Below are 25,437 nucleotides of genomic sequence, written 5' to 3'. Positions count from 1 at the left end.
CTTTGTGTGTGCATCTTATTACCAATCATTTCAGTTGATACTGTGCTGTACATTTACACAGCATTACTGACATATAGTGAGATATCTAGAGTGGGATATCTAGCTTGTGTGTTTGTGTGGGAGAAACTACACTGTACAATTTCCTTGTCCACGTTCTCTATAAAATCAGCACACTGCACATATTCATCGTGTTGATTTAATCCATTTTAATAAATAAATACAGAAAAATAAGTTCATGGCTCCGTAGAGACGCGGTCCTAGTTACAATGCAGGTCAGTAGACACAGACACACTGAGGAGAGACAGGCTGCAATCACACAGGAACAAATAATGGGCTTTTATCCCTCGTCTGCACAGATTTTATGCTTCCATGGCTGATGAAATATGAGCGATAATCAGATTTCATGAGGCGTCAGCTCCCTATATAGACGGTGACCGTCCAATCACAGCTCCCAAGTTAAAAATCCAATTTGTTGTACCCATGAAGCTGCAGTGGCTGACAGGAATAAGCTCTGTTTACTTAACTATAGGAGGGAGATGTAGCTTATTGTACAGCTTTGGCCTTCTGTAACGTTACAAAACTTGTCCCAGTTTCAAAAGAGGAAAAAAACATACAGTGTGTATGAGAAAAAATAAGAACACACAGAGGCATTATAGGGTAAGATAATACCATACAGATTTGACTGTCGTTGGTCTAAATGACCAACAAATCTACCCATCAGTCCCAGGATACTGCTAGTACAAAGCTCCCAGCTACAGTAGTCGTACTGTGTGCAATCCATCACTCAGTGGGTCACCTCAAGGTACTTAACACTTACACAAGAACAATGTCCTGTCAGATCCAAGACACACAGAGGTATGTGGTGATAAATATAACATGCACAAAGTCACATATCTCTTCAGAGAATTAATACCTTTGTCACGTTATTGAAAAAAAATATCCAATAGACTTCATATTTGCACATCTAAAATAAAACTGTTGTGCTCAAATAGCATTAAACTGTTTAGTATAATTGAAAAGAAACTGTTGAAAATGCGATGGAAGACCTGCATCCCAATCAACGATCAATGATCCTATCAACAGTATTATATGTTAGGACAAGTCATATATATATTAAGACTTTAGGATTAAGAGAACAGAAAACCATATCATCATCTCAGTCTGAGGCATATATTACACAGTATCATTTCATATCGTGTCGTAACAGTCTTTCTTTAATAGAGCTTATATTAAGAGCTTTTAAACCAATGACAGAAGCAGGTTGTGCAAAGGGAAGAGGAAACAAGTGCTACTCTGTAGCAGAAGCTGGTGCAAAGTTGATTCTAATTCATATGTTATAAAATATGAAGTCATGGATCTACCGAGTGCTAGACCACTCTGACTTTTAGAGCTTTTTACAGTCAGAGCCAAAACGACACAGTGGCCGTGTACAATATGAAACCTATTTTATCGTTGTAGGCACCTGTTAAACACAACAGACGATAGCTTATTCAATAAAAACTGCTGCAGTCGTCTTCTCTCTTCAGTCTCCCTCCTTCCTGTAGGTCCAGTATTGTTTCTAAGCTACAGATCCGACGCTGTCTAGTCGTTGTGATTCTATGGTTGCTCCTGTACGCAGCAGCAAATGCATGAGGTTCTACTAAGTCTGACTACTGTGCTGTACACCACGTCTAGCTTAACACAATGTTTATTACATGAGCACAATGCTAGAGGTGAGTGTTTGTAGGTGTGAAGCTGTACACGTCCCATCCTGTACACTTGGTGTTTGCGTGCCGAGGGCCTTTGTGCCTCAAGGTCTCTGCAGCGGAAAGGCTCAGCAGGGAGCTTTACCACCTGCCCACTGCTAACCAGCCTGCGTGTCCCGAGTGAGCGGGCAGCACATGACAGGCAGCACCCAGGCAGTTTCACTTACAGCACGTGGCAGCAGTTGTACTGAGCCAGCGGCAGGATCTTGGGCTTGTTGTGTGCCGGTATGTTGAAGGCAAGAGCTTTCTCACACAGAGGGAACTGGAAGAGTCTCTCACGCAGCTTTATGCTGTGTCGTTTCCCCTGCTCCACCTTCAGGACGGCCTCATCCCGGGTTGCCAATGCATTGTGGGGCAGAGATCTGTCTGTTAAGAGGTCATCTCTTCCACCTTCCTCTGTTTTTTCGTCTTGTTCTCCTTCTCTCCCTGTTTTTTGCGTCCTCTTCTCATGCGGGATGAGTCTGTTTGTCGCAGGGACGGAGGATTCAGGGGGTTTATCGGTGTTGTTGTTAGGTTCTGTCTCTTTTCCTTCCGCTGGGCTTGTGGAGTCTGACTGCCCCTGACAGCAAACCCCCAAACCAGGCGGAGACGATGATGGGACCTCAGATGTCTGACTGACCAGCTTCACTCCATGACTGACTGGCTGGTCTGAAATCACACTCCCACCGTCTTCCTTCCCTGTTTCCATCTCCACCTCTCCCTGCTCCTCCTCTTCCTCAGCTGAGCTTCCAGATTCTTCTTCTTTGTCTTCCTCGTCCCTGTGCTCTTCATCGTCTGCTCCAGGAAGCTTTTTCTTCGGCTCTTCCACTAACAAAGATGCCAAACCTTCACCCTCTTTCGTCAAACCGCCCTCCTCCTCTTCCTCCTCCTCTTCTTCCTCACAGATCTGCTGTAGTGCAGGCAGGTTCTTGGTGACCAGAGGCTCTTCAGCTGGAGGTGGGTGGAGGGTGAGGCTGAGGCTGGGCTGCCACGGTCCAGGGAAACTCTGCTGAGGCGAGGGCTTTGCGGCGAGCAGGTCCCCACACTCTGGAACTCCTGAGCGGGGAGAGTTTGGAGAGAGGGCCCCCGAGAGCCAGGTTGGTGGGGCCTCTGGGCTCAGCAGGGCGTTATCCAGCCCCTGCAGCCACTGATGAGCTTCGATCTCCTCGAGGGAGGCGCGGCGGGACGGATCCTTCTGGAGCATCCTGGAGATCAGACTGATGGGGCAAAGACAGAGAGGTTCATTGTTTTATGGATGTAAGCACGTAAGAAGCTGTTTGCTTGCTCTATTTTTTTTATCAGATTTTGGATCAGCCAAAGTGAATTGACACAGAGAATGACCTGATTTAGATGTGATCCACCTCCACACATCTTAACATCTGTTCTATTCTGCCCCTTTTCTGAAATCAAACACCGTCATGTGACAGACATAACCCATATGACAAGTGCTGGGTCAGATGTTCCAGGCTGAGTTTGCAGCGGCAGATAATCTAACAAACCACTTTGTTGAGGGTATTTATGCCCGCTGCCTTCTACACGGCGTTCATTCAGGGAGTTTTCAGAGTTGCGACTGCATGCAGATCACAGCTGTTGTTTTACACATGCAACCTGTGCTGCTGTTCTTCTTTTTATGCTGCAGTTAGGATTGTCTTGTCAGTATTTTCAAATTCAATCATCCTGGGTGTATATACTGTATGCTGAGGACAGGGCTGGACTTCTTCTAAATGTTTTCAATTGTCAACAATCCAGTCCAATGAAAAGACCAACACATAGTGCTGTCCGGCTCTCAATAGTTGCTGACTTTCCTTCCCTGTAAATCATAAAAATGGCAAACAAAATAAATCACTTTATTTTTAACAAAGGCTCAGTTATTCCCTAAAACAGCTGCCCGCTGTGGTTTTAGTGAACATTACACAAACAGGATTAAATGGTGCATTTTTGGGGTCTACTTTCAGCAGTGGATTAGTACATATTTGTTGTTCAAGTGAGTATTTATGCAACTATAATGGTGTATGTAGGATTGACTTATATTACATGAAACACAGTGTGTGTGTTCGTCTTTATAAAGAAACATGTCACGCAGTGCAAGAGTGAGGCTCACTGACATTTTTCTAATAGAGAACAATGGAGGTCAATGGCACAGAGGAACAAGACTGTTGTATTACCTCCAGGGTAGCAGAAGTGTTCACCAAGTTAAATGGAAGACTTTTTAAGACTTTTAAAGACCACATAGAAATGGGACTTAATAGGTGTTTCACACTCACGGTCATCAAGTGTGTTGGAGAATCAATAGAGACAATGTGGCCAGAATTATGACATTTTTCTTTCTGTACTCCCCAACAGTTCATAACAACAATTTGTAATGATTAATTAAATGAATGCAATCCAGAAAAGTGGAGTCTCTCTCTCTCTCTCTCTCTCTATATATATATATATATATATCTCCTAATTAAATCTATGACATATTAATACCTTCTGAGGCCTTTTTTGAGGAGACCTGGAGATACCGTGCCCATATATTTGAATTTTCACACCAAATGTGTTTTGGTGTCAGTGCTTTTTGAAATTTGGATCTGAATTTTCATTTGGATTTGATAAACCCCTGCCAACCATCTACATCCTTTTTGATTATTCCTCTGTTAAGTCAATAGTAGAAGAGAGGGATAGTGTGATTTGAGGTTTTTATTGCCACTCTCTCTCCAAAGCTGCAGCAGCAGATCAAAGTGTATTGATGTTTAACCTGCAGTGCTGTGAGCTGAGAACAGTGTGTGCGTTGTGGTTGGAGGTGTGAGGAGTGAAGGTGAATTGAGAAGACACCTGAGTATGAGCGAGTTGTATTTTATTCCAGGCGTGTGTTTGTGTGCCTTTGTCAAGTCTGGAATCTGGTTGAGGACGTTAGAGAGAGCAATACCCAATATTTTAAGATCATGCTCACTGTTTGAAGCTGAGAGAAATGTGTTTGCAGGGGGGTGGAGAAGCTTCTGAGATAACTAGGACACTGTCCACTGAAACACGCATTAATGAGCTGATTTTATGGTCAGCAGCTTCTAAGACAGGGTGACACATCACATCTATTCAACTGCAGAAAATCTCTGGGAGACAGTAAAACTTTAAGTGAAGAGACAATTTACAATCACGGAGGAATCTAACAAACTTAATCTAAGGTCAAACCCAAGTGTCACTACTCACTCTCTGCAGTCGTCTGAAACATGTTTGGGGACGCAGTATCGACAGTCCAGGATCATGACCAGAGTCTCGCTGTCGTTGGTTTCCTGGAAGGGAGGGACTCCACACACCAACATGTAGAGGATCACCCCCAGAGACCAGATATCTGGAACACACACATAAGCACAAAAATTAGCCTTAAATAGCAAAACCATCAGGCCTCAAAATAGCACACAGTCCCTCAGCTATCAGATCTTATTTAGAATTCTGCCAGCCTTGTAATTCATGAGGGATATTTAAAAATATTTGTCCTTTTTGCTTTTGACTTGAAAACACCCAGCAGTCATTGTTTGAAGCAGCAGACAGCTGAGATGAAAACTGGATTCTAGGCAACAGATCTACTAATCTTAAAGATTAACATGTTATTCGTTGATGAAGTGAAAAAAAATTAAAGAGGAAAGTGCTTGAGTAACAGCTGGATGTCCGGTATGCGTCTGAAGTGTAAGGCTGTAGACAGCTGGGCTTGGTGCTCTTGACCCCTGACTCAAACACACACACACACACACACACACACACACGCTTCCTGGTGCTGACCGACAGTGCTGACAGAGTGTTCTTTTCCCCGTCTCCTCCCTTTCCTTCCCCTCCCCTCCACTCCATCTCATGCAGACACAGTGAGGGGAGGTCCATGCAAACTCAGAACAGCCTGAACCAGACGAGAACACTGTGGCCGGTTCACAGAAACACGCACACACGCAGAGGAAAGGGAGCTGGGGGCTCAAGGCCATAACAAACAGAGGGCTTGTTGTGGTGTTGTGCTATTCTGAGAATGATCTTCCTTCTGGTTTCTGTCTCTCCTTGTGTTTCTCCCAAACAGTGAAAATAGGAAGACTGCACAGTGTGTTCACATTGTGCGTTAACCCTGACGGGTTACACTAGAAGTAAAGCCAGATCATGTATCTGATAAATGCTGCCTCTGCTAATATCACATATGTTGCATGAGTCAATCAAAGGACAACTCCAGATATTTTTGACCTTGTTCTTTTCCCCCCAGTTTTTGCTTTCTTAATCTCTCACCAGTTTCATCTGTTTCTGTAAATGAGTGTTTTCATTAAAACATCCTAAGAAGATCAGATATAAAGGGATTCAAAGATCTTTCAGAATACAATAAAAATCCAAACACTGGTTCATTCAGATCCATATCTATCCATAGACAGATCCCACACGGGACTGGTACGTTCCATGTGAACTCAACATTCAGCCATTGTCCCACATTATACTCATGATGGTCCAAACAACAGCCCTCAGTCCTCAGGCCATACAATGTCCACTCACGTGCACACTCACGGGCACGCTCATTACAGTCTAGAGAAGAGTTATGCAACAGGGAGGAGAAGCCACTGAGTGCTGGGAGAGTACTTTTCTCTGCTCACTGGGGAATATCACACATTCTCATCATGCATTAGTGGCCTGCTGACAGCACAAACATCAACTCTACACACACACACACACACACACACACACACACACACACACACACACACACACTGTGTATATAAGCCAGATGTAGATAGGCTGAAGTGAGGTTTTAAAAGCAGTGTAACTATAACAGTGTTGACTCTTTGAAGTGCACATTTAAAGATCAAATTCGTCATGAGGGTCAACAAAGCCGGACCCGCCCCTCCAAGTTCAACCAAAAAAATGCAACCCTTTATTTCTCCACCCATTATTCCAGCATCCCCTGCATGGCGGTAACTTATTAAATGGTGCATTACGGTCATCAGACACTGATAAATCTACTGTATCACATAAACTGGACCAATTATGAGGCCATTGTTGTCATGAGCTTGACAAATGTCATTATTCTGGTATGGTCATCTTCTAACTGTGATATAATGACTCTGATAAAACTTAGAAGCAGATGATTATATGTACATTCATTGTGCATGCAGAGGTTCTTTGACCCATATCGGCGTCATAGTCACTATTTTTATGACTTTATGACCTTCTAGTGACTTTAGTAAGTGGGCTACTATGGAATCATTCATGGACAATGTAAGAAATAAAATATTTGCACAGTTTTTTGTCAAAATGACAAGTCATACTCCAGAAAGTTAGTACTGCACTTACATAAAGTTGGGGGACTTGAGACAGATTCCGAGCACCAAGTATGTACAGCTTTTTTTCCCCTAAAACGTTGACGTCTCTAAGCCCAAGCTGAGTTGACATCATCAGAGTTATAAGACATTACATAACTGTTCTCACAGGCTGTGTAGTGCTCTCCATGAAACTGACCCTCTTACGTGAAGTTGGTGGAATGCCCCTTTAAAAAATGCACTAATCTTGTTACGCATCGAGTGCAGCGTGGGTTAAAACAAAGCAGCAGACTTTGTAAAGTAAAAAAAAGTGTCTTAAAGTGTGACTGTTGTTGGAAGCTGTTGATGAATTGTTCTCTGTATGGAACATATGGTGGTGTGCTGGATCTGTGCTTTGGAAAAGTCTATGTTGATGTAAACAGTCCAGCAGCCCTCAGGTTGATATGAAAACACTGACAAAGAGGTTTTGTCTGTAAGACCTCTCCAGTTATCCATCTATTTTAAAATGGGATATTTAAAGAGGGGTTTTTCCATGTCCTCCTCCCAGCCGGGCACCCAGCAGCCACCAGCCTCCACCCTGGAGCAGAGAGATGAGTGGAGGATACGATGTGGCGGCCGGCCAAAGAGGCGGCATGGCAAGTCATTATTCTAAATGAAACTCTGTGCTGTGGTTCAGTACGTCACACTTTGAGGACACTAGACATCACATCAGAGCACTCTAACCCAGTTTGACCTCATCACTGTGACCGACTTTTTTTGAATGCATCTTCTTCATCTTGTAAATGCTCTTTGAAGAATGGGAGGGACACCATTTATGGTTTTAGAGTTTTAGAAAGCAGCTTTTTTTCCCATCAAACTCGTGTTTTGCAGCACTGAAAGAAATAAAAGTGTTCTTACATTGTCTGTTTGGCTCAACTGTCACGGAAAATAAGACAACTGGACCGCATAACAACAAAATGGGCCCAGACAAGAACATCACCATCAGCTGCTGTCCTTAATGAAGTTAACGTGCTTCAGGATCTTTCTATTACAACCGAGTGTCACGCACTATTCACAGCTCATAGTGTAAATAATAGTGTGCAGCTGACACACAGGGAGGCTTATCTGCCAAAAGCAGAAGTTCCTCCACCAATTTAGATCTTCCTCCCCTCTTATCTGACAATTTCTGTAACTTTATCGACAAGCACGGCTTTGTCGTTAACGGTCAACTGTCATCACCATTCCCAGTTTATGACAAACAACCAAAGGTTAGCCCAGTTCTGTACAAATCTTAAGTGCTTATCATTAGAGAGAAAAAAAGACCATTTGGCCAAGAAACTATATGGACATGTCTCATTAGCAGGCAAGCACGTACACCAGTGGTGACGACCTTCTGCTGACTTGAAGTCATTTCACATCTGTGAACCTAATGTGAAGCCTAACATGAACGCTTTGACCTCAAAAACCGTATACACAGATGCATGCACACAGTAATGGACATATATTATGTAAGTGAAGGCAGTGTTTATCTTGGTCAACAGCAAGAGGCCCCGCGGGCCTTAGTGTCTCTCCTGCACATCATATGACTATCATCAAACACACAAACACACACACACACACACACACAATGTCCTCAAACAGAGAGAACATATACTGTAAAGACTCCCAGCAGTGGAGGAACCACAGTGAATGGAACAGCAGCTCGTTTATAGAAGAAATATCAAACAGGCACAGGGAGCACTCTGTGTGTGTGTGTGTGTGTGTGAGAGAGAGAGAGAGTGTCCACAGAGACAGGTTTATGAGTCACCTTACTAAGCTGAGATCACTAGGGGACATCTCTTCCTCTGTGCAGCTCAGGATTATCACACGTACAAATAGACATACAAACACACGTATATCATATTTATAGATGTGTGTGGGTGATGGAAGTGTGCATTTCTATCAAAGTGATGATATAATAGTGAGAGCCACAGGTTGAGTCATGTCAGGGTAAAATGGAACAGAAAAGTGCACTTGAGCTGAAGTGAAGCAGAAAACAGTCTTGGATGGTGTAATAATAATAACACACACAAATGGATTTAAATGGACGCCGTTCGTGTGGACGCTTTTAGAAACAGGAACTTACATGACAAAAAAAAAGGAACTAATGAAACTCACTCAAGTTATGGATGCATGTGAGTGGTGTTTCTTCATCACCGCTCCTTCTTATACTTGTGTCGTGCCCTCAGCTAACAAAGAAACCCATCCTAGCAAGACCATTATATTACCTTTAGTTTTTCAAATAACACTTCACTTGTTTTGGTTTTGACTCATTTGCAACTCATCCTTTCCACGGGCAATCTTTGCTTTAGACAGAGACAAACGGAACAGCTCCTAATTGCACTTGAGATACATTTGTATTCAGCGCAGATGCATATGTAGTCACCAGAATAAATAGCGCCCAAACCCTGCCAAAATCCAGCCTAGTCCAGCTTAGGAGATAAGACTACCAACCTCCCTGAAGCGGACATGCTGTGTGTGCCCCCCCCCTCAGGAAACACAGGACCAAACCAAATCTATTGGCCTGCCTCAGCTCTAACGTCACACAGATACCAGCAGTGCACACCAACCTTTCTACTATGGATAAACAGTGGTGCGTGCTGCTTTCTCCTTCTGCTATCTGTCTCCGTCCTTCTCTCTCTCTCTCTCTCTCTCACACACACACACACACACACACATATACACACATATACACACATACACACACACACACACTCACAGTACACAAGTGCTTGCTGTGCAGTGTGAGAGCCCGGTGGCGAGCTGCAGTGTTTAGTTCCACTGCAGAACGTGCCCAGTTGGCTCATGACTGGCTGGCTGGCTTGCTTTGACTGACCCAGATACACACACTAATCCTTTATGGACATGGACACACACACACACACATATCCATACATAGACACCGGCACAACAAGCACATCAATACATACAAGCACATTAATATGGATGTGTAGCAAGAACACACACACTATGGTAGGAGAATATACACAGGGGTTAATACAAGGAGACAAATGTGGGAGAAGTGACGACAAGTGCCACACACACACACACACACTCATGGGCTCAAGTAAACAGACACAATTATAAACCATTTGCCATGTTGTCTGTTTGTTGTAGCTGTGCCAAACATTATCAGACAATGTTGTTTCAAAGTTCAATCTTAACCTTGAAAACTGCACATGATAAAATTACTTCACCTCATCTGCTGATAGCGTAGTATGATCAAAAGCTCCAGAACAGATACTAAATGGACCTCAAAGTAAGACTGCTTCATCAGCTGCTCTATCCAAGGTCAAATCCTTCAAGTGCTCAGGCAAAAAAAGTGAAATTTAAACTACATTTCCATGACAACTGGGCAAAGTCTGTCACAGGATCTGATGAAGACCATGGCATATGATCAAAAGCTTCAAAACAGCGACTAAATGGACCTTGAGGTAAGATTGCTCTGTTCAGGATGGCAAATAATTGAATAACATCAGTAAAGCTAAAGTTTAACTGCTGGATTTGTTCACTTAAATGTAGATTTTAACTTGGACGTATGCAAGTGCGTTATGTCAGCATCCGCAGTGCATTTAATGTTTGTACCTAGAAGACTGCACATGCTTGTGACCTCTTGTCACTGGTTGCATTTGTCTACCGAATCCTTCAGTAATTGAAAAAGAAAGTCAGACAAAATGAACATAACTTGATGTGGCACACACGTATTTTCAGTTTTCTGTTAATCTTGTGATGTTTCAGATTTCTCTTGCAAAGCAACATGGAGGTTCTGAGCTTGGGAACCACTGATCTACACCAGCAGTTCAGTTCCAACATTCCCAGATGAAAAAAAAAAACAGCACTTTTTCCGTTTCTTACCAACAGCTGGAGCATCATACTCTTCTCCCAGGAGGATCTCTGGAGCGGAGTACGCCAGCGACCCACAGCTGGTGGCCAACATTGTCCCGGGTTGGAATAAGTTACTGAACCCAAAGTCTGTCAGCTTGACCGCCCCCTGCTGGGGGAAGAACACCACATTCTCAGGCTTCAGGTCCCGGTGCACCACGTGGAGCCGGTGGCAGTACGCCACAGCACGCACAATCTGGGCGAAATGACGCTTGGCGGTGTCCTCAGCAACGCCTCCCTCGTGGCGGAGGATGTAGTCGTAGAGGTCGCCCCCCTCGGCCAGCTCCATGACGAGGTAGAGGGTGGTGGGTGTGTCGATGACCTCGTACAGGCGAACCACATTGGGATGCTGCACCAGCCTCATACACCTGAAAATCATCAGTAATGATGGTGAGGGTGAGGTGGTTATCTAAAGGGGTAATCTGAGGAAATTAAAATATTAACCTCGATTTGAGAAGGATTCTTTGAGTGGTGCAACCCCTTCAAATTTAGAGCATCCTTTTTTTACTGAGGTTCACATAGTCTAAAATCAGCATGTCTGTTTGAAATCCCAATAAATCTGACCTAAATAATAGTTGACTACAAAATGCGCCCAGTTTTGTTTCTTAGCCTTTTTCCAACCATAATATTTCCTTCTCAACCCTCTGTCTCTCAGAGTAACTTTCAGAACAGTTAGTGATCTTTACCTCACTTCCTGTAAGAGGTGGCTTGCTGCCATAACATCAAGTTTTGTCTTGTCAATCATCTTGACAGCAACCAGTTCCCCGGTATTGACATGACGAGCCAGTTTGACAACAGCAAAGTGGCCCCTGCCCAACGTCCGACCCACATGGTACAGTCCGCTGAGGTCAGAGCGACCGGGGCTGCTCCTGGGCTCCAGATCTCCATCCTGGCCTGAAGTCGTTTCTCCAGAGGCGTCCATGTTTAAAACAAAGAGGGGAATCAGGAGGGAGGAGGGTGGAGGAGGGACTGAACTGGACGGCTTTGGGAAGACGGAGAGATAAAAGGACAAAAGGAAAAAGGAGATGGAAAATATTTGTGTCAAGGTGTCGGGACAGAGGGAGGAGGGGGTGCAGGGCAGCAAAGTTCCTCACTGGCGGGGAGTCGCCTGGAGGGACAAAGACAAGACAACACAGTGAGACGATGATTTTGGCCTTTGGCCCAAAGGGAAAAGGGCTTAGATGAGGTCAGCTGCTGCTGACGTCTCACCCCTTTAAGCACTGTACCACAAATAGACTGATATTTCACATCTTTGGACAAAGGCAGACAGAACAAGCTCAAATAAAGCAATGAAGACTAGATTACGCAGTATGAGATTATAGTACAATGTCAGCAGCAGAGGGGAAAACATTCTTTTATTGCGTGTGACGTTGAAGGGCTGTGTTTGGCTCTACTCAAATAACACCCATCCAGCACAAATGGCACGCCGAATCAATACTGTAACAGGAAACCATAATGTATGAGTGTGTGTGTGCGAGTGAGTGTGTGTGTTTTCAGTTTGACTAAGAGGGTCAGAAGGTGGCATGAGACCTGATGATGTCATCATCAGATCTTCCCCAGGGTAACAAGTTCAGCTACCATCATCATCATCTTCATCATCATTACCATGGTCATCATCAGTGCCATTACCAGCTGCCAACTTCTCTGTTGTTTTCTGTATCCAGTTCACCCTCATCATCACTTGTTTCTCACCACAGAGCAGCATCACTAAGGCCATTAAAGAGGCAGCCGCCTGTTTAAAGCCCCTCTCACAGCTGAGTAGACAGGGGCCTCGCCGTGTTAATACGCTCTGATATCCTCGGCTGCGCTGTTTTATCTGATCCCAAACACTGCGTAATCTCTCCTACGGGCTGCTACACTTGTGTCCAGGCCAGCTGTTCTCTTACTTGGCCTCAGCTGCGGTCCAGAGTTGGCACATACGCATGTAGACATCCTGCTGGCTGCTGCTGAGCACCTCCGAACCAAACAGCACCAACAAGCTGCCAGCAGGAGCATGAAGCCTCCCATGAAAACACGCTCCCCCCGGGTGCCAACTTACCATTGTTGACTAAATATCCCGTAGCTGCGCGCCGTCCAGCTAACGGACCTCTGTGTCACTCCGCTGCCTCACGCTGAGTGTCGCCGCTGAATTCTCACGCACAAACCCTCCGCGGCGCCTTCTCGTCTTCTTTCATAACGCTCCATGTTCGCGCACACATACTTTCCTCAGGACTGTCTGTCTGTCTGTCTGTCCGTCCGTCTGTCTGTCTGTCCGCCCGCCTGCCTCACTTCACTCCGCGGGCTCGAGCCGTGTGAGCGCGCGCCCGCTCCGCAGAAAGACACACACGCACTCGCGCACGCACGCACGCGCGTGTACGTAAGCGCGCGTGTCCAGCTTCCTTGTGACGTCAATGCATTCCAACTCGCTCCCGCGGTGCAGCAGCAGCAGCAGCAGCCAGCGGCCACGAGCCTCCGTACGCAGTGGACAGGGAGGGGGGGTAGGGTGTGTGTGTGTGTGTGTGTGTGTGGGGGGGTCTAACTGAATGAATGAATGAAGTCCAAGTCATTATTATATAAGTGACTGGTGTGTTTCGGTGAGCCAAACTATAATGATGATTATAGTGACTGACATTCCTCACATGCTTCTGTCGTTCATTCAGTCAGACTGGAGGAAAACCAAAAAGTTGTTTCTATTTAAAAGCCTAGTTTGCTCTTAGAAGCTGGAGTGTCCTGAGGAAGATTCAAACAGATCTCCTGCATTACTTTATGGGGAATTACAGTGTGTCAGATACTATTTTATAATGATCTCGTCATGTAGATGTATGGTTTTGTGGTGTGTGTGTGAGTGAGTGTGTGAGTGTGTATCATCCTGTCTCCATGTCCATTTATTTTACCTGATGCCACGTGCAGCATTACCTCACACTGCCATTCAGGTTGTGAATGTGTGAAGTGGCTGCATGTCACGTCCTTCTGTTGTTATCAGCGCCTTTTTGGGTTTCAGGCTCTGTCATGTTGAAAAGTCTGCACTGGTCTGCTGGATGATCTCATCCCAGCTGCTCTTTGTTTCATCCCAGCAGCCAGCCTGCAGAGCACTGGGGCCATCTAGTGGTCCTTCTCTCCCTTTCTTACATTATTTGCTGTAATGTCACTTTATCATGTCTAATCAGTGTTGATGTCCTCATGCTGCCTTTACTAAGAAACTTTACTATGATTGGCCGAGAGGAGCTTGTGGATACTGTGCAGTGCACAGCTGCTCATCTGCCAACACAGTTCCCATGAGTTTGTAGCACTGAAACCTTGTAGTTCCATAGAAACGGTCTGACTGTACAGCTGCAAGCTTGAGTGTACGATACACATCTGTCTGCTTTTGGACACATTTATCTCAGGTAAGAGAAAAAGAGCTAAATGCACTGCAGCAGTAACCTGGTGCTGATGAACATTTTTTTCCCCTTCAGGATCAGTCCCATGCTGCTGTTGGCTTTTGAGTTTTCTGGTTCTTTTCAGTTCTCTGAATTCCCTTTCAGTCGTTCCTTCACTTAGATTGGAGGCTCATATTAACTTAGCTTTCTATCTGTTCAATGTAAGTTCACACATTTTCATTTTAAAGTAAGATATATGCATCGTTTGTATTCTTACTTTTGTAACATTTAAGACAACGGTATTATCCAAGTTGTATTCAAGGTGCTTTGACGTTGGCACCACCTGGTGATAAACCACCAATGACACTGTGGACAGCATACAGTTGTACCTTTAATGAATTACTTCTCTATCATATAATATAGCACGCTGGCATAAGGTGTGGAATAAACCTGTTTCCATTCATTTTCACCAGCCAAACATACTTCCTCATTACACATTACTGCTTTGATGCTATGTAACTCGTAGCAGTCATTCACTGATACCAAACAGATGCAGCTAAAGAAAGCTCAGTGCGCCTCAGGGTAAAGGCAACTTTGCAGTTTTGACAAATAGACAAATATATAATTTTATCATTCAAGCATTTTCAAATAACACGTTTTCCATAATGGCAAATTGTAATGATTTTACACTGAGCTGTTTCTGATGTCGCATTTTTTTAATTGACCCAAGATCATGGATACACAAGGTACAAATAAATATACAATAAATATACAATACAGTCATGACAGAACGATGGCCTGACGGCGGGAATGAAGTGCAATATAAATTACTTAAAGGCTAAACATTCTCTAAAAATACACCTAATTTACATATAGATTTGGCTGTAAGAACAATATTAGAATATTAATATCCGAAGAAACTCAGATGTAAACATAGAATCAGCTACAACATTTTGATCCTCACAAAGATACGATTTGTTCTGACAGTGTTGCTGGATTGCAGTAGATTCAGTAAAAAAAATATATATATATCAACTATACAATTTTGCTCATTTCAACATGGCGTCATACTTCATCAGACCAAAACTTTACAGGAATTATTGCAGAGAAGCTGTAAGTTGTAAAATTTCAAAATACCTTGCATTTTAATATTAGACTGCAAATCTTACAAGCACACCATTACAAAGTCCTGTCATTAATGGATTCAGCACAATGACTTGTTTTAATCCTGTGCTAGAACAGGACAGGTGATCCTTAAATATAACCCTCCCCCCGCACAGATGCAGTACTCAGTACTCATGTCCAGCAGATGCTGATCCACCATCACATCATGAATCCTCTATCTGGGATCAGGGCTTCTGTCAGTCTGTCTCGCATGACCTCCTTGGTCGAGTACATCGGCAGCTCCAAGATGGAGTGACACGTCAGAGACTCGGGGAAATGCTGATCATCAGAGCCCTGCTCAACTACCTTATCTCGCACCTTCATCTGGATTTGGTCCATGCCAAGAATAGGAACCCTCCTAAAACCAGTCAGGAACCCTGAGGAACACACGTGAGAGGAGAAAGTTGGGTTTTGTTTGTTAACATCTGTGTGCATCATGAGGTTAGCCACAGTAGCTACAGCCGCTCTTTTATTTACAAATCTGAACAGATGAATGATAATTCATAATAATGATAATAAATTAGATTTTTACTTGGCTCATTAATTTCTTACAAGCAACTGTGACTTTTCAAGCACAGGTAACTAATTATGTTAATTATGGCTGCATTCCATTTAGATGCTCATGTTCCTGTGCCCTGTTTGTGTCTAAGCCATCATTAATATTATTACTTAGACCTAACCTCCACCAAAGTCAAAGCGAATATTCGCGTCGCATTACTCGCTCAGTCAGATGACCAGATCGTTTTCGTTCATTCACGTCACTCCTGCAAGTAAACACAATGACGGGAGGGCCAGAGCTAATGGTTGTGCTAACTTGCTTCATAGAAAGTACAACTCTCACCATATGTATAATAGGAGGAATACTGACAAGAAGACTGTGCACAATGCCCAGAAAAGGGAACGAACAGGGGTTATTAAGGAGCAGCAGCTTAACCCTAACAGGGTAATCCAGCCGTGGGAGGGCGGGGGGCTAAATGAGCACCTAGCATGTCTGACTCTCACACTGGAAATTGCCTCCCGTTTGAAACTCACAACTGATTGCCATCTTTCCCTTGTCATTAAAGATATTACAACTTATAATTTTGCACCTCCCAACCAGCTGTTTATATCTGCTCTGATCAGTTTCACACCTAACAAGTTATTATGAGAATATGTCATTCAAAGGCCTGCATCTTAGTTAAAGGCTTCCACAGTACAATGAAACGATGTTAACATCAGGCACGATACTTACAAATGAAATCTTTCCTCTGCTCCTCGGTCAGTTCACCAAAAACCTCCCAAAACATCTGTATGGTGGGGTGCTCCGCATGATATCTCTGCCCATAGACCGTGTTCTAGATTTATGGAAAAAACAGCTACTATTGTTGACAGTGTAAAATTCAGCAGAGGAAAATGTGGTGAATGAGTTGCAGGGAAAACACAGGGAGCTTTTGTTGTGTTGATTATTTGATGTGGACTCTTCTGATCATTGTGAAGCAGAAGGATTGTTTACCCACTAATGGGGAATGTGAGCTGGGTTTAGACCGCCGTGAGGAAAGCTAGTTGCCTGCACGACTCCTACTGTTACTGTTATTAATCATTATCCATCATTATTCATATTATCATTACAGTAGTTGTTATTGTCGTTGTGCAATGTCCCCCCCCCAACACACACACATACACACACACTCAATAGCCCTAACAATGGCCGCCCACCATGAACCAGGCTCTCTTATAGGTTTCCAGTTCTCCTTGCCATTGTCGCCTGGTGCTCGCTCATGTGGGAAACTTGAATCCTAAATTTTGAATCATGAATCCTCTCTAATTAACACGTATGGTGTTGACCTGCTCTATCTGAAAATCATCTTGCACTAGCATTTGCTATAAATTGGCGCTATATAAATAAAAACTGACTGGCTGATTGATTTTGGACTGTACCTGTTTCAGCTTAGCCCAGTCGTAGACGTCTTGGCCCACCAGCACTTGCTGCAGCTCCTTTGGCTGGAACAGCTTCACCAGATCTCGATCACACACCTGGAAGAAGCCTTGCTTGAACTCCTGAAACACACCCTTCACTGATGTGCTGAAGGCATGGTTCACGTAGGCATTCACAAACTCCTTCCTGTTTGGCAGATAAACGTTTCAATCAAGCATTTGTCTGAGACAGAGCTGATCTGGGTGCAGGCCACATACACAACTTGGATTTACAGTCTTACTTATTTTGGCTCGTCACTTGCTTTTCAGGATTTTGGGGATCAAGGTTCACCTCTGTCCCACCCCAGTTAATCTGTTTATCAGATATGAAAGAGAGGAGGTTAGTGATATCATTGCAAAACCTTTGGAATACTGTGAGAAAGTTATAAGCAAAACACCTACCGAAAAATAGATTTCCTCTTTTTCTAGGTGATCATCTTCGTAGTCCAAGATGTACTGCAAAGACCTGAAAACAAACAAGTTATATTAAGTTAACGCTTATTGTACAGAATTTACAATATATTCTCTAAAAAAAAAGTGTTAGGGTTAGGAAAAAAAAAAAACACAGTATGTTTGACTAAATGTCGCTGAATACTGACTGTGCAACACTTGGGCTGAATTCCCTCATATCCTCAAGTGTGGGCTCTACATCAAGCAGCTTCTTGAAGAGAGCCAGTGGGAAGGGTAAGTGTATAATACTCTGGTTGTACAGGGCCAATCCGCACAAAACCCCCAACAGGAGGAAGTTTTTCTTGTCCTCCTCTCTTACCTGGATTGATAAAAGAAGCAACAATGAAAATCTCTGGCAATTGTATGAATTTATGTTTTCTTGGTTCCTTAACGATAGAAATAAAACTGCAAACATTTCTGTTATTGGTTATAATCATTGGCAGGAAATCCATTAAATAAAGGGAATCCGGGGTCTATGATTCAAAGATAATGTTCCCGTATAGGAACATGAAGTCTTACCTTGGAGGGGAACCACGCCAGTGTTTTGGAGTCATTAAACAAGAACATCCCAGATTTAGCTGACACCATGTCATGAAACAAGTGGTGAAAAAAGTCACTTCTGTAGACACGTGTGATCTTTGGGTCCCCATCAAGATGGACCTGAGAGACAAAAAGTTGTCATTCTTCCTGTCATACAGATATTTAGATGAAAGTAGCCAATTTGAATATGCATTCACCGTCAGCTGCTTCTTGAAAGCACTGTGATGAGCATCAGCCAGTTGTGTGAAGGCGCCTTCCAAAAGCGATGATCGTTTCAGGTTCAGTTCGAAAAAATCAGGGTCAGACTGAGGAATCCATCCATACAGGAAATTGAAGACCATCTTTGGAGGCTTCACGTGTTTATTCTATGATACAATTCAAATTTTAGGAATCATATTTTACGTGCATTTTTATGTGATGTGATTTAATGCATATCATTACTTAAAACAACACTGACATATTAACACTTTATAAAGCTGTAGCTGAAAACATGTAGCAAATAGTTGCCGATTTATACATTCAGTGGACACAAAGCATAGTTTTGGTCACCTGATGCATGAAAGTGCAATGTTTGCTCTGATTTTTAGCTCTGTTTTGTTCTCCACCATCAGCTGAATGATTAGAATAAATATTAGCTGATAAATGCGATTATATGATATAATGTCATTTTGTGCTGGAACTGAGGTTGAGACTGAACCAATCTTGCAAAACTATGGGTCAGAAAACCAAAACAATGAGCTGAAAGATGCTTAAACGTTACACATTGTTATTTGGTCCAATGTTAATGTAACAATATATTTTTTTTTATTAGTGAAGCTTTAAACTCAGGTTTCTAACATATATGAGTTATCAGATTTAACATTAGGCCATTTTGTTAATGGGACACCCTGCTTCTAACTGTACTGGAGATTTCCTGATGCCCATATTGTTAGTGTGTCGTGGTTCCCATGAGGCACAGTTACAGGCTTAACTTACCTGAGTGTATATAGCGTAAGCGTCAAAAGCCGTTTTCTTTGATTTCAGATCCATCACAAATGGAAAGTTGCAAAGGATAAGTGGCTGATCCTTCATAGCCTGAAAAAAGAGCATATCAGCATATCTTTTACCAAAATGTAGCCACAATGATCACAGATTATTTTTTGTAATTTAATTGTCAGAAACAATGAAAGTGAAGGAGTGAATGACTTGACTGAGATGGATTCAAATTAGGTTTTTACCCAAAGCTGCAGATCCTCTAGAAGAAACGTCTGGTTAACCTCAAAACAAAAGGCTTTTTCTGGGATTCTCTGATGTTCTTCAATCTGTCTGTTGGCCTTTAAAACAGGTATATTTAGATAGTGTTAATTAGGGTAAAGATTAGTAGGAAATCACCTTGTAGAAAAGGTGAGTAGGATTATAATTGGTGCGGTCTGAAATTCAAAGGTAAGAATAAGACGGTCACTAACGTTGTACAAATACTGGAGGACTAGCAGCAGGTTCTTGACTCCAGAGTTGCGAAGAACAGGCAGAGAGGACAGGATCACTGAGAGGGCCTGCTTCCACATCTTTACATGTTTAACCATGGTGGAGGGCGACAGTGAGGACCACCAGCCCCCTGAGGAAGACCACAAAAATGTTAGTGAGCATTTCACAACTGAGCCAAGGGAGTCGAGAGTGCGCCCCCTTAATAATCATTGATAATTATAGGTCTCCAATTGTAATCAATAAGTAAACTGATGAATAAAAAATATATACATTGATTAAATACATTGGCATTTCATTCATGCCATATGAACTAAAAACTTCCATAACGTGACGAATTCTAATGAACTTGATTAACTAAAACAGATCTACAAAATGAACTGCTGTTAAACTTTCTCTTATTCCATCTACTAACGTGTCTGCTTAGAATTATGCTTTTAATCTTTACAATTTCCATTTTATAATCTGATTTCAAATGAATCAATTGATTAATTGACATGTATCTTTGATGTAAACATGTGTCAACAGTGTGTCACCTAAGCCCAGCTAGAGGTGTGACAGGCTCTGACCACACACACTACATCAACTATGGAGAACATGTCATTATCAGCTGCCCGGCTAGTGGACTCTTTTGAACTGTAGCTCTGGTGAGCGCAGCGTTACATCACTCTATGATTGGTGACAAATGAAGCTTCTCAATCATTCATACAGCTGTCTCTCGCAGTACCTATGACCTGGCGGCTTTCAGCAGGGAGTCTTTGTATGACTGCAGCAAACGGCTCAGCGAGCTTTGCGCTCATTTGTGGCCGTTTGTGTTTCTGGATCACATGCAGAAGCTCAGTGAGAAGCAGGAAGATCCTCAGGGCCTCCACTCCCGCTGGCTTCTCATTAAGGGAAGGAAGCAAGTGCAGGACAGCAGCCTCAACCTGTTGGGGAAAACCATCTCAATAAAGGAGTAGAGCATAACGAAAAGGTTTTGAAAGTAAACTTTCCCACACATCCCGGATATCAAACATACATAGTCCCATTTCAGTTACACACCTCTGCCATAACATCGTCCCTCTTCACAAGTTTCTCAAAGGCAATTCGCGCGAGTGACAAGTTCAAGCCGGAGTACTTTGGTGTGGTCTGGAAATGCTTGTCTTTGCTATGGAGACAATAAGGACATGTAAGTGTGATCTAATTTACCAGATACAAGGAAGGGGCGGTCGTGCACAGAGAGTGTTTACCTTCGGTCAAGGAAGCTCTGATTCAGACAGGATGCAGAGGAAAACATCTTGTGGATTTCCCTGTGAAGGTTTCATATGATTAGTCACTGAGAATACAGTGTTAATAGTTTGGAGACAAAGAACGGGCACAAAACAAAGGGCGATCCGCCAAAGCTATTATATATTGGAAAAAACGCTTGCTACTGCATTACACTTACTGTTTTATCTTTTTCCACGACTTTGCACTACAGTTAGAGGTCCATTTGTCAATCATACCATCAATACAGTTCTGTCTTATTTTGCTGACATCATCAGCGTTTGACTCCTCCCCAACGTCCTGTGAATGAAACAAGCTGAGTTTATGTTTGCATCATTATACATATATTAAAAACACAAGAAAGAGTCCATGTCTGGTTTAGAAAAATGGCTTCATATGTTTAAATAATTGGGGTACAGGTATGATCACCCCCCCCCACAGTTATATATTGTATGTGTTTTCGTTGGTACCTGAATAGACGTGCATGTTGCAAACGAACAGTCTCCTCCTGCGTAGATGTTTCTAATGATTTGACCATTGGCAGCATCTGGAGCAATAATAGAATAAAAGTTAGTAGTGACCAAAAGTAGAGGCATCAAATCACACAGTCATGTGAGCTGGGAGTGAAAGACTACTGTGTCGAGAAAACTGATGTTACAATCTGCAGGTCGCATCGCTTTGCTTTTAATTTCTGGGTCCGTTTTTGATTGACATTATCAACTATCAATCTAAGCAAGTATGGTGCCACCTTTTGTTAACAGCTGCAGCTATAAAGTGTTTTGAAGTCCTCTTCTCCATGGCTCAATTTTGCCAGCTTAATGAGCAAAAGTTCCTTATCATCAGTCCTAAAAATGTCACTAGTGGTGGTGGTCTATTTGACTGGACTGGTCTTTGATCCATTCATATTAGTGGTGCAGTTACCCTGTGGCAGCTGAACAGGAAGCGGCACAGACCGGTGACTGTCCTCTCCATGTCCCAGCTGCCCTTGCTCTCCACACCCAAAGGAGTAGACCCTCTTGGAGCCCGTTAACACCAATGTGTGGCATCTGATTGAGAAAACAATACAGTATAAACAGTATTTCAATGTTTCTCAGGTCAGTCTGTGTCATCAGTAAAATATGCTTAGCTATTTGCAAGAAAAAACTAATGAAGGATGTAAAATTCAAATCATATTTGAATTGCATTGGCAATGAGCTCAGCATTAACAGTTTATCATTGCACTGTACCGTCCACATGCAATCCTGGTGACCTTTGCCCCCCAGAGCTCTGCTACAAGCCGAGGACGTAGCTCATCGCTGAATGAGTTGTGTCCAAGCTGTCCGTACTGACCAGAGCCAAAGGTAAACACTGCACCATCCTGAGGAAGCAACCAGACCACCATCGTTTAGAGTCCCACAGTAATACTGGCTCTATCCATGTAGTGGATAGTAGTATACATGTACATAGATGTGAGGTCAAAGTGAATTTTCCACAGTGCTTTGAATCCACACATACTTATTTTCTTTCATCCGCGATTAAATTTAGTCATGGCGGATACATCCCTCGCTTGTGGAGTGAGCTCAGAAGTAAAATTACCTCATTGTATGTTTTGTGAGTTAACTGGAGGAAGGGAATATGGAGGCTCAGCTCATATCCTCAATAGCAAATATACATCATCTAAACTGATATCTGTGTTGCACAAATGACGTGATCTATTTTCAAAACGTCTTTTTTTTACCAGGTTATGTAAAATATATTGCATCGTTTCAGCGCCTCTTGCAGAATAAGCTAGAACTGCTTTTAGGCTTTTTCTTTCCCAGTACTAAAATGTGGTTGGTAACAAAATGTGTCAAACCTTTGTCAAAATGGCCGTGTGGTCCTTTCCACAGGAAACATGGACAGTTTTCCTCATGTTCAGGTAATGAACAGAAGTTGGTGTGTGTCTGTCTGTAGAGAAGAAAAGCACGTTGGGCTTTACTTGCCACAGAAACACTAAATGTTCTCATAAATGGAAGACAGGACGACTGCTTTTATTCACCTGTGGTGTCTCCCAGCCCGAGCTGTCCACAGTGGTTCCTGCCCCAGCCGAACACACCTCCAGAGACTGAGAGGGCGAAGCTCTGCTCCCCCCCCGCAGCCACCTGAACCAGGGGCATCGCTGACAGAGATCGGAGGTGCTGGGGGGAAGCGGCGCCGAGCCTCCTCTTCCCCTGACCCAGCTGTCCTCTGGAGTCCAGGCCCCACGTGTACACCTGACCATCTGTGGAGAAACCAGCACCACTGAGACTCCACACTGGTCGTATGTGGGTAAGACACACAGCATCATTTCCTGTTGCACAAAGGTGCCAAAGTTTAGCGTAGTTAGGAGTTAGGAGTTAGGAGTTACTCCTGTAGCGTTATTATAGATCCTACTGAACTCTTAAAGGGCCAGTTCACCCAAATGGAACACATAAAAACACCTTGAAACACTGAAAAGTTTCTTTTTAAATGTAAAAAGGAGAATTATATAACACACACACATATATATATATATATATATATATATATATATATATATATATATATATATATATATATATATATATATATATATATATATATATATATATATATATATATACATATATATATATATATATATATATTGTTACATTAAAATAGATTATAAAACATCATATCTAATTATTACACCACCAATAAAACTGTCTGTTGTTTTGGGGTGGAGCTCTGCTATAAAGGAAATGATCGACAGATTAGTCAAGCTCAGATGCAGATGCCCAGCTCAGACGCACAAACCCCTGCGTACCTTTGGTCAGGGCCACTGAATGCTGGCTCCCACAGGCGACCTGAGACACTGGTATGTTACACAGAGCTTCCAGGGGCCTGAGAGGACGAGGAGCAGAGCAGAGATCAGACACACAGTTATCAGAGGTGACAGGCATGAAGGCAGGACACCGACTGATGCAAATGACTCAGTCTCTCCTTACTTAGGGACTTTAGAGTGGCTTGTGTCCACACGGAGGACTTTGCCGGTCTCAGACAGCAGTGTGACCACATCATCAGCACATCTCACAGCCTCAATCTTCTCTTTACATTCGATAAACTCTGAGGAAACACGGACACACAGCAGCTGGTTATCAGTACTGTCAATAAGAAAACTTTTCAAGAGTGAGAGGCTGAGTAAACTTAGAGAGTTTTACTATGAATAAAGACTGATGCTCACTCTGGCGTCCTCTGGCTCTTCCCCCATCTTTGCTCTCGTTGATGTGAATGATGAACAGGTCTCCGTTGGTTTTGACGAAGGCGAGCACCCTGTGGCCCTGTGACAAATCCCTGATGTGGTACCCCAGGTCCAGACGGTGAACCCCAGCTGCTGATGGGACATTTGCGCCGTCCCTGAGCCTGAAGCCCTTCTGACAGTCCTCTCCCCATGAAAACATCCTGCTACTGCCTGCGGAGAAACACCAGCTGCTTTATAGGACTCCGTCACATCAGCTGATGTCGCAAACAGCATGACAAGTAAAACGAAACTTAGTAAACAGGCGTGATGAAACGAAACAGAAGCAGGAGGAGCTTCATCAGCTGGGACGTGAGAGGGAAAACGAAAGTAAAAGTGCAGCTGATGACAGGTTTTCCCTGCAGGACTACAGAGCCTCTGATTCGGCACTTAAGGGGAAAGCTAAGGGACATTTTTCTGACATCGCTGAGCGGCAGAGCATCTGTTTTTACTGGTGTGGCAGCGTTTGGGACATTTTAGGCTGTTTCAAATGTGTGGCACCTTTATTGTCTTTGATAAAATACGAAAAAGGGATGTTTCACTGCTTTTTTTCATACCTAGACCACATTGGACCAGGTCTCTTTCAAAAATCCAGCAAACTAAGACTGTTCAAATCAGATTTTTATCATATTTCTTTTTATTCTAAAGTGGTCTTTAGCTAAAATGTATAACAGGCTTCGACAGCAATAACATGTTTCCCTTAACTTTCTCCTTAACAGCCAACTCAGAGGCTGCAATTAGGAAACTACCTTTAAGTGGTTTTCAGACTGTGTTTGAGTAGAATAGAGGCTGTCAGCTCACTGATTATATCCTCAGCTTGTAGCTACAGTTTTTACTTAACCTGAGCAGGCATCCAGTGCTGTAAAATAGTGGGAGGGTACTAATAAATGCAACAACTTAGCATCTGATGAGTTAGTTAAGTAGTGGTCATAAAGTCACCCACAGTGATGCCACTTTAACATCCAGATTCAGCCCCATAAGGTCACATTGTTTTTATGTCGCTTTCCACATTGTGCTCCAGCTGGAAGGAACCAAACAACTAGTTTCTGTTTTCCAGACAAAGATACATACTGTAGCTCCAAAGTCTCCAATGGCTAATACAAAATATGTAAATTACAATGTTTCCAATCCTTAGTTAAACATAA

At 43.1% G+C, this 25,437-nt stretch overlaps 2 protein-coding genes across 2 annotated transcripts; both read right to left on the bottom strand.

Moving 5' to 3' along the window:
- Positions 1 to 191: 191 nt before the first annotated feature.
- snrkb (SNF related kinase b) lies at positions 192 to 13,194 on the bottom strand. Its single transcript, XM_070831228.1, has 5 exons — positions 12,924 to 13,194; positions 11,572 to 11,993; positions 10,859 to 11,253; positions 4,914 to 5,055; positions 192 to 2,941 (listed from the first exon to the last, which is right to left on the bottom strand). The coding sequence occupies exons 2-5, from the start codon at positions 11,805 to 11,807 to the stop codon at positions 1,909 to 1,911; spliced, it is 1,806 nt and encodes a 601-aa protein (XP_070687329.1). The 5' UTR covers positions 11,808 to 11,993; positions 12,924 to 13,194; the 3' UTR covers positions 192 to 1,908.
- A 2,173-nt stretch (positions 13,195 to 15,367) lies between these two features.
- Positions 15,368 to 24,455, bottom strand: LOC139201459 (probable E3 ubiquitin-protein ligase HERC4). Its single transcript, XM_070830785.1, has 23 exons — positions 24,239 to 24,455; positions 24,003 to 24,120; positions 23,822 to 23,898; positions 23,054 to 23,275; positions 22,871 to 22,962; positions 22,263 to 22,393; positions 21,958 to 22,082; positions 21,507 to 21,583; positions 21,218 to 21,336; positions 21,021 to 21,080; positions 20,833 to 20,938; positions 20,519 to 20,717; positions 19,776 to 19,924; positions 19,548 to 19,643; positions 19,306 to 19,404; positions 18,528 to 18,695; positions 18,310 to 18,450; positions 17,940 to 18,109; positions 17,743 to 17,806; positions 17,583 to 17,653; positions 17,305 to 17,488; positions 16,619 to 16,721; positions 15,368 to 15,764 (listed from the first exon to the last, which is right to left on the bottom strand). Exons 1-23 carry the CDS (start codon positions 24,453 to 24,455, stop codon positions 15,547 to 15,549), a joined length of 3,006 nt encoding a protein of 1,001 aa, XP_070686886.1. The 3' UTR covers positions 15,368 to 15,546.
- Between the last annotated feature and the right edge of the window lie 982 nt (positions 24,456 to 25,437).

This window comes from Pempheris klunzingeri, chromosome 5 (genome assembly GCF_042242105.1).
Source record: "Pempheris klunzingeri isolate RE-2024b chromosome 5, fPemKlu1.hap1, whole genome shotgun sequence".
NCBI classification, from domain to species: Eukaryota; Metazoa; Chordata; class Actinopteri; order Acropomatiformes; family Pempheridae; genus Pempheris; species Pempheris klunzingeri.
Note: the sequence above shows the minus strand (reverse complement) of the source record. Positions and strands in the feature narration are given on the sequence as shown.

Coding starts and splice junctions, on each gene's coding strand:
- snrkb (XM_070831228.1), bottom strand. CDS start 11,807: ATGGACGCCTCTGGAGAAACGACTTCAGGCCAGGATGGAGATCTGGAG. Junction 11,254..11,571: donor CACCTCTTACAGGAAGTGAG/GTAAAGATCACT, acceptor GATGATTTTCAG/GTGTATGAGGCTGGTGCAGC. Junction 5,056..10,858: donor GTATGATGCTCCAGCTGTTG/GTAAGAAACGGA, acceptor TGTGTGTTCCAG/ATATCTGGTCTCTGGGGGTG.
- LOC139201459 (XM_070830785.1), bottom strand. CDS start 24,455: ATGTTTTCATGGGGAGAGGACTGTCAGAAGGGCTTCAGGCTCAGGGAC. Junction 23,899..24,002: donor AGCCACTCTAAAGTCCCTAA/GTAAGGAGAGAC, acceptor TCGTCCTCTCAG/GCCCCTGGAAGCTCTGTGTA. Junction 19,405..19,547: donor TAGAGGATCTGCAGCTTTGG/GTAAAAACCTAA, acceptor CTCTTTTTTCAG/GCTATGAAGGATCAGCCACT.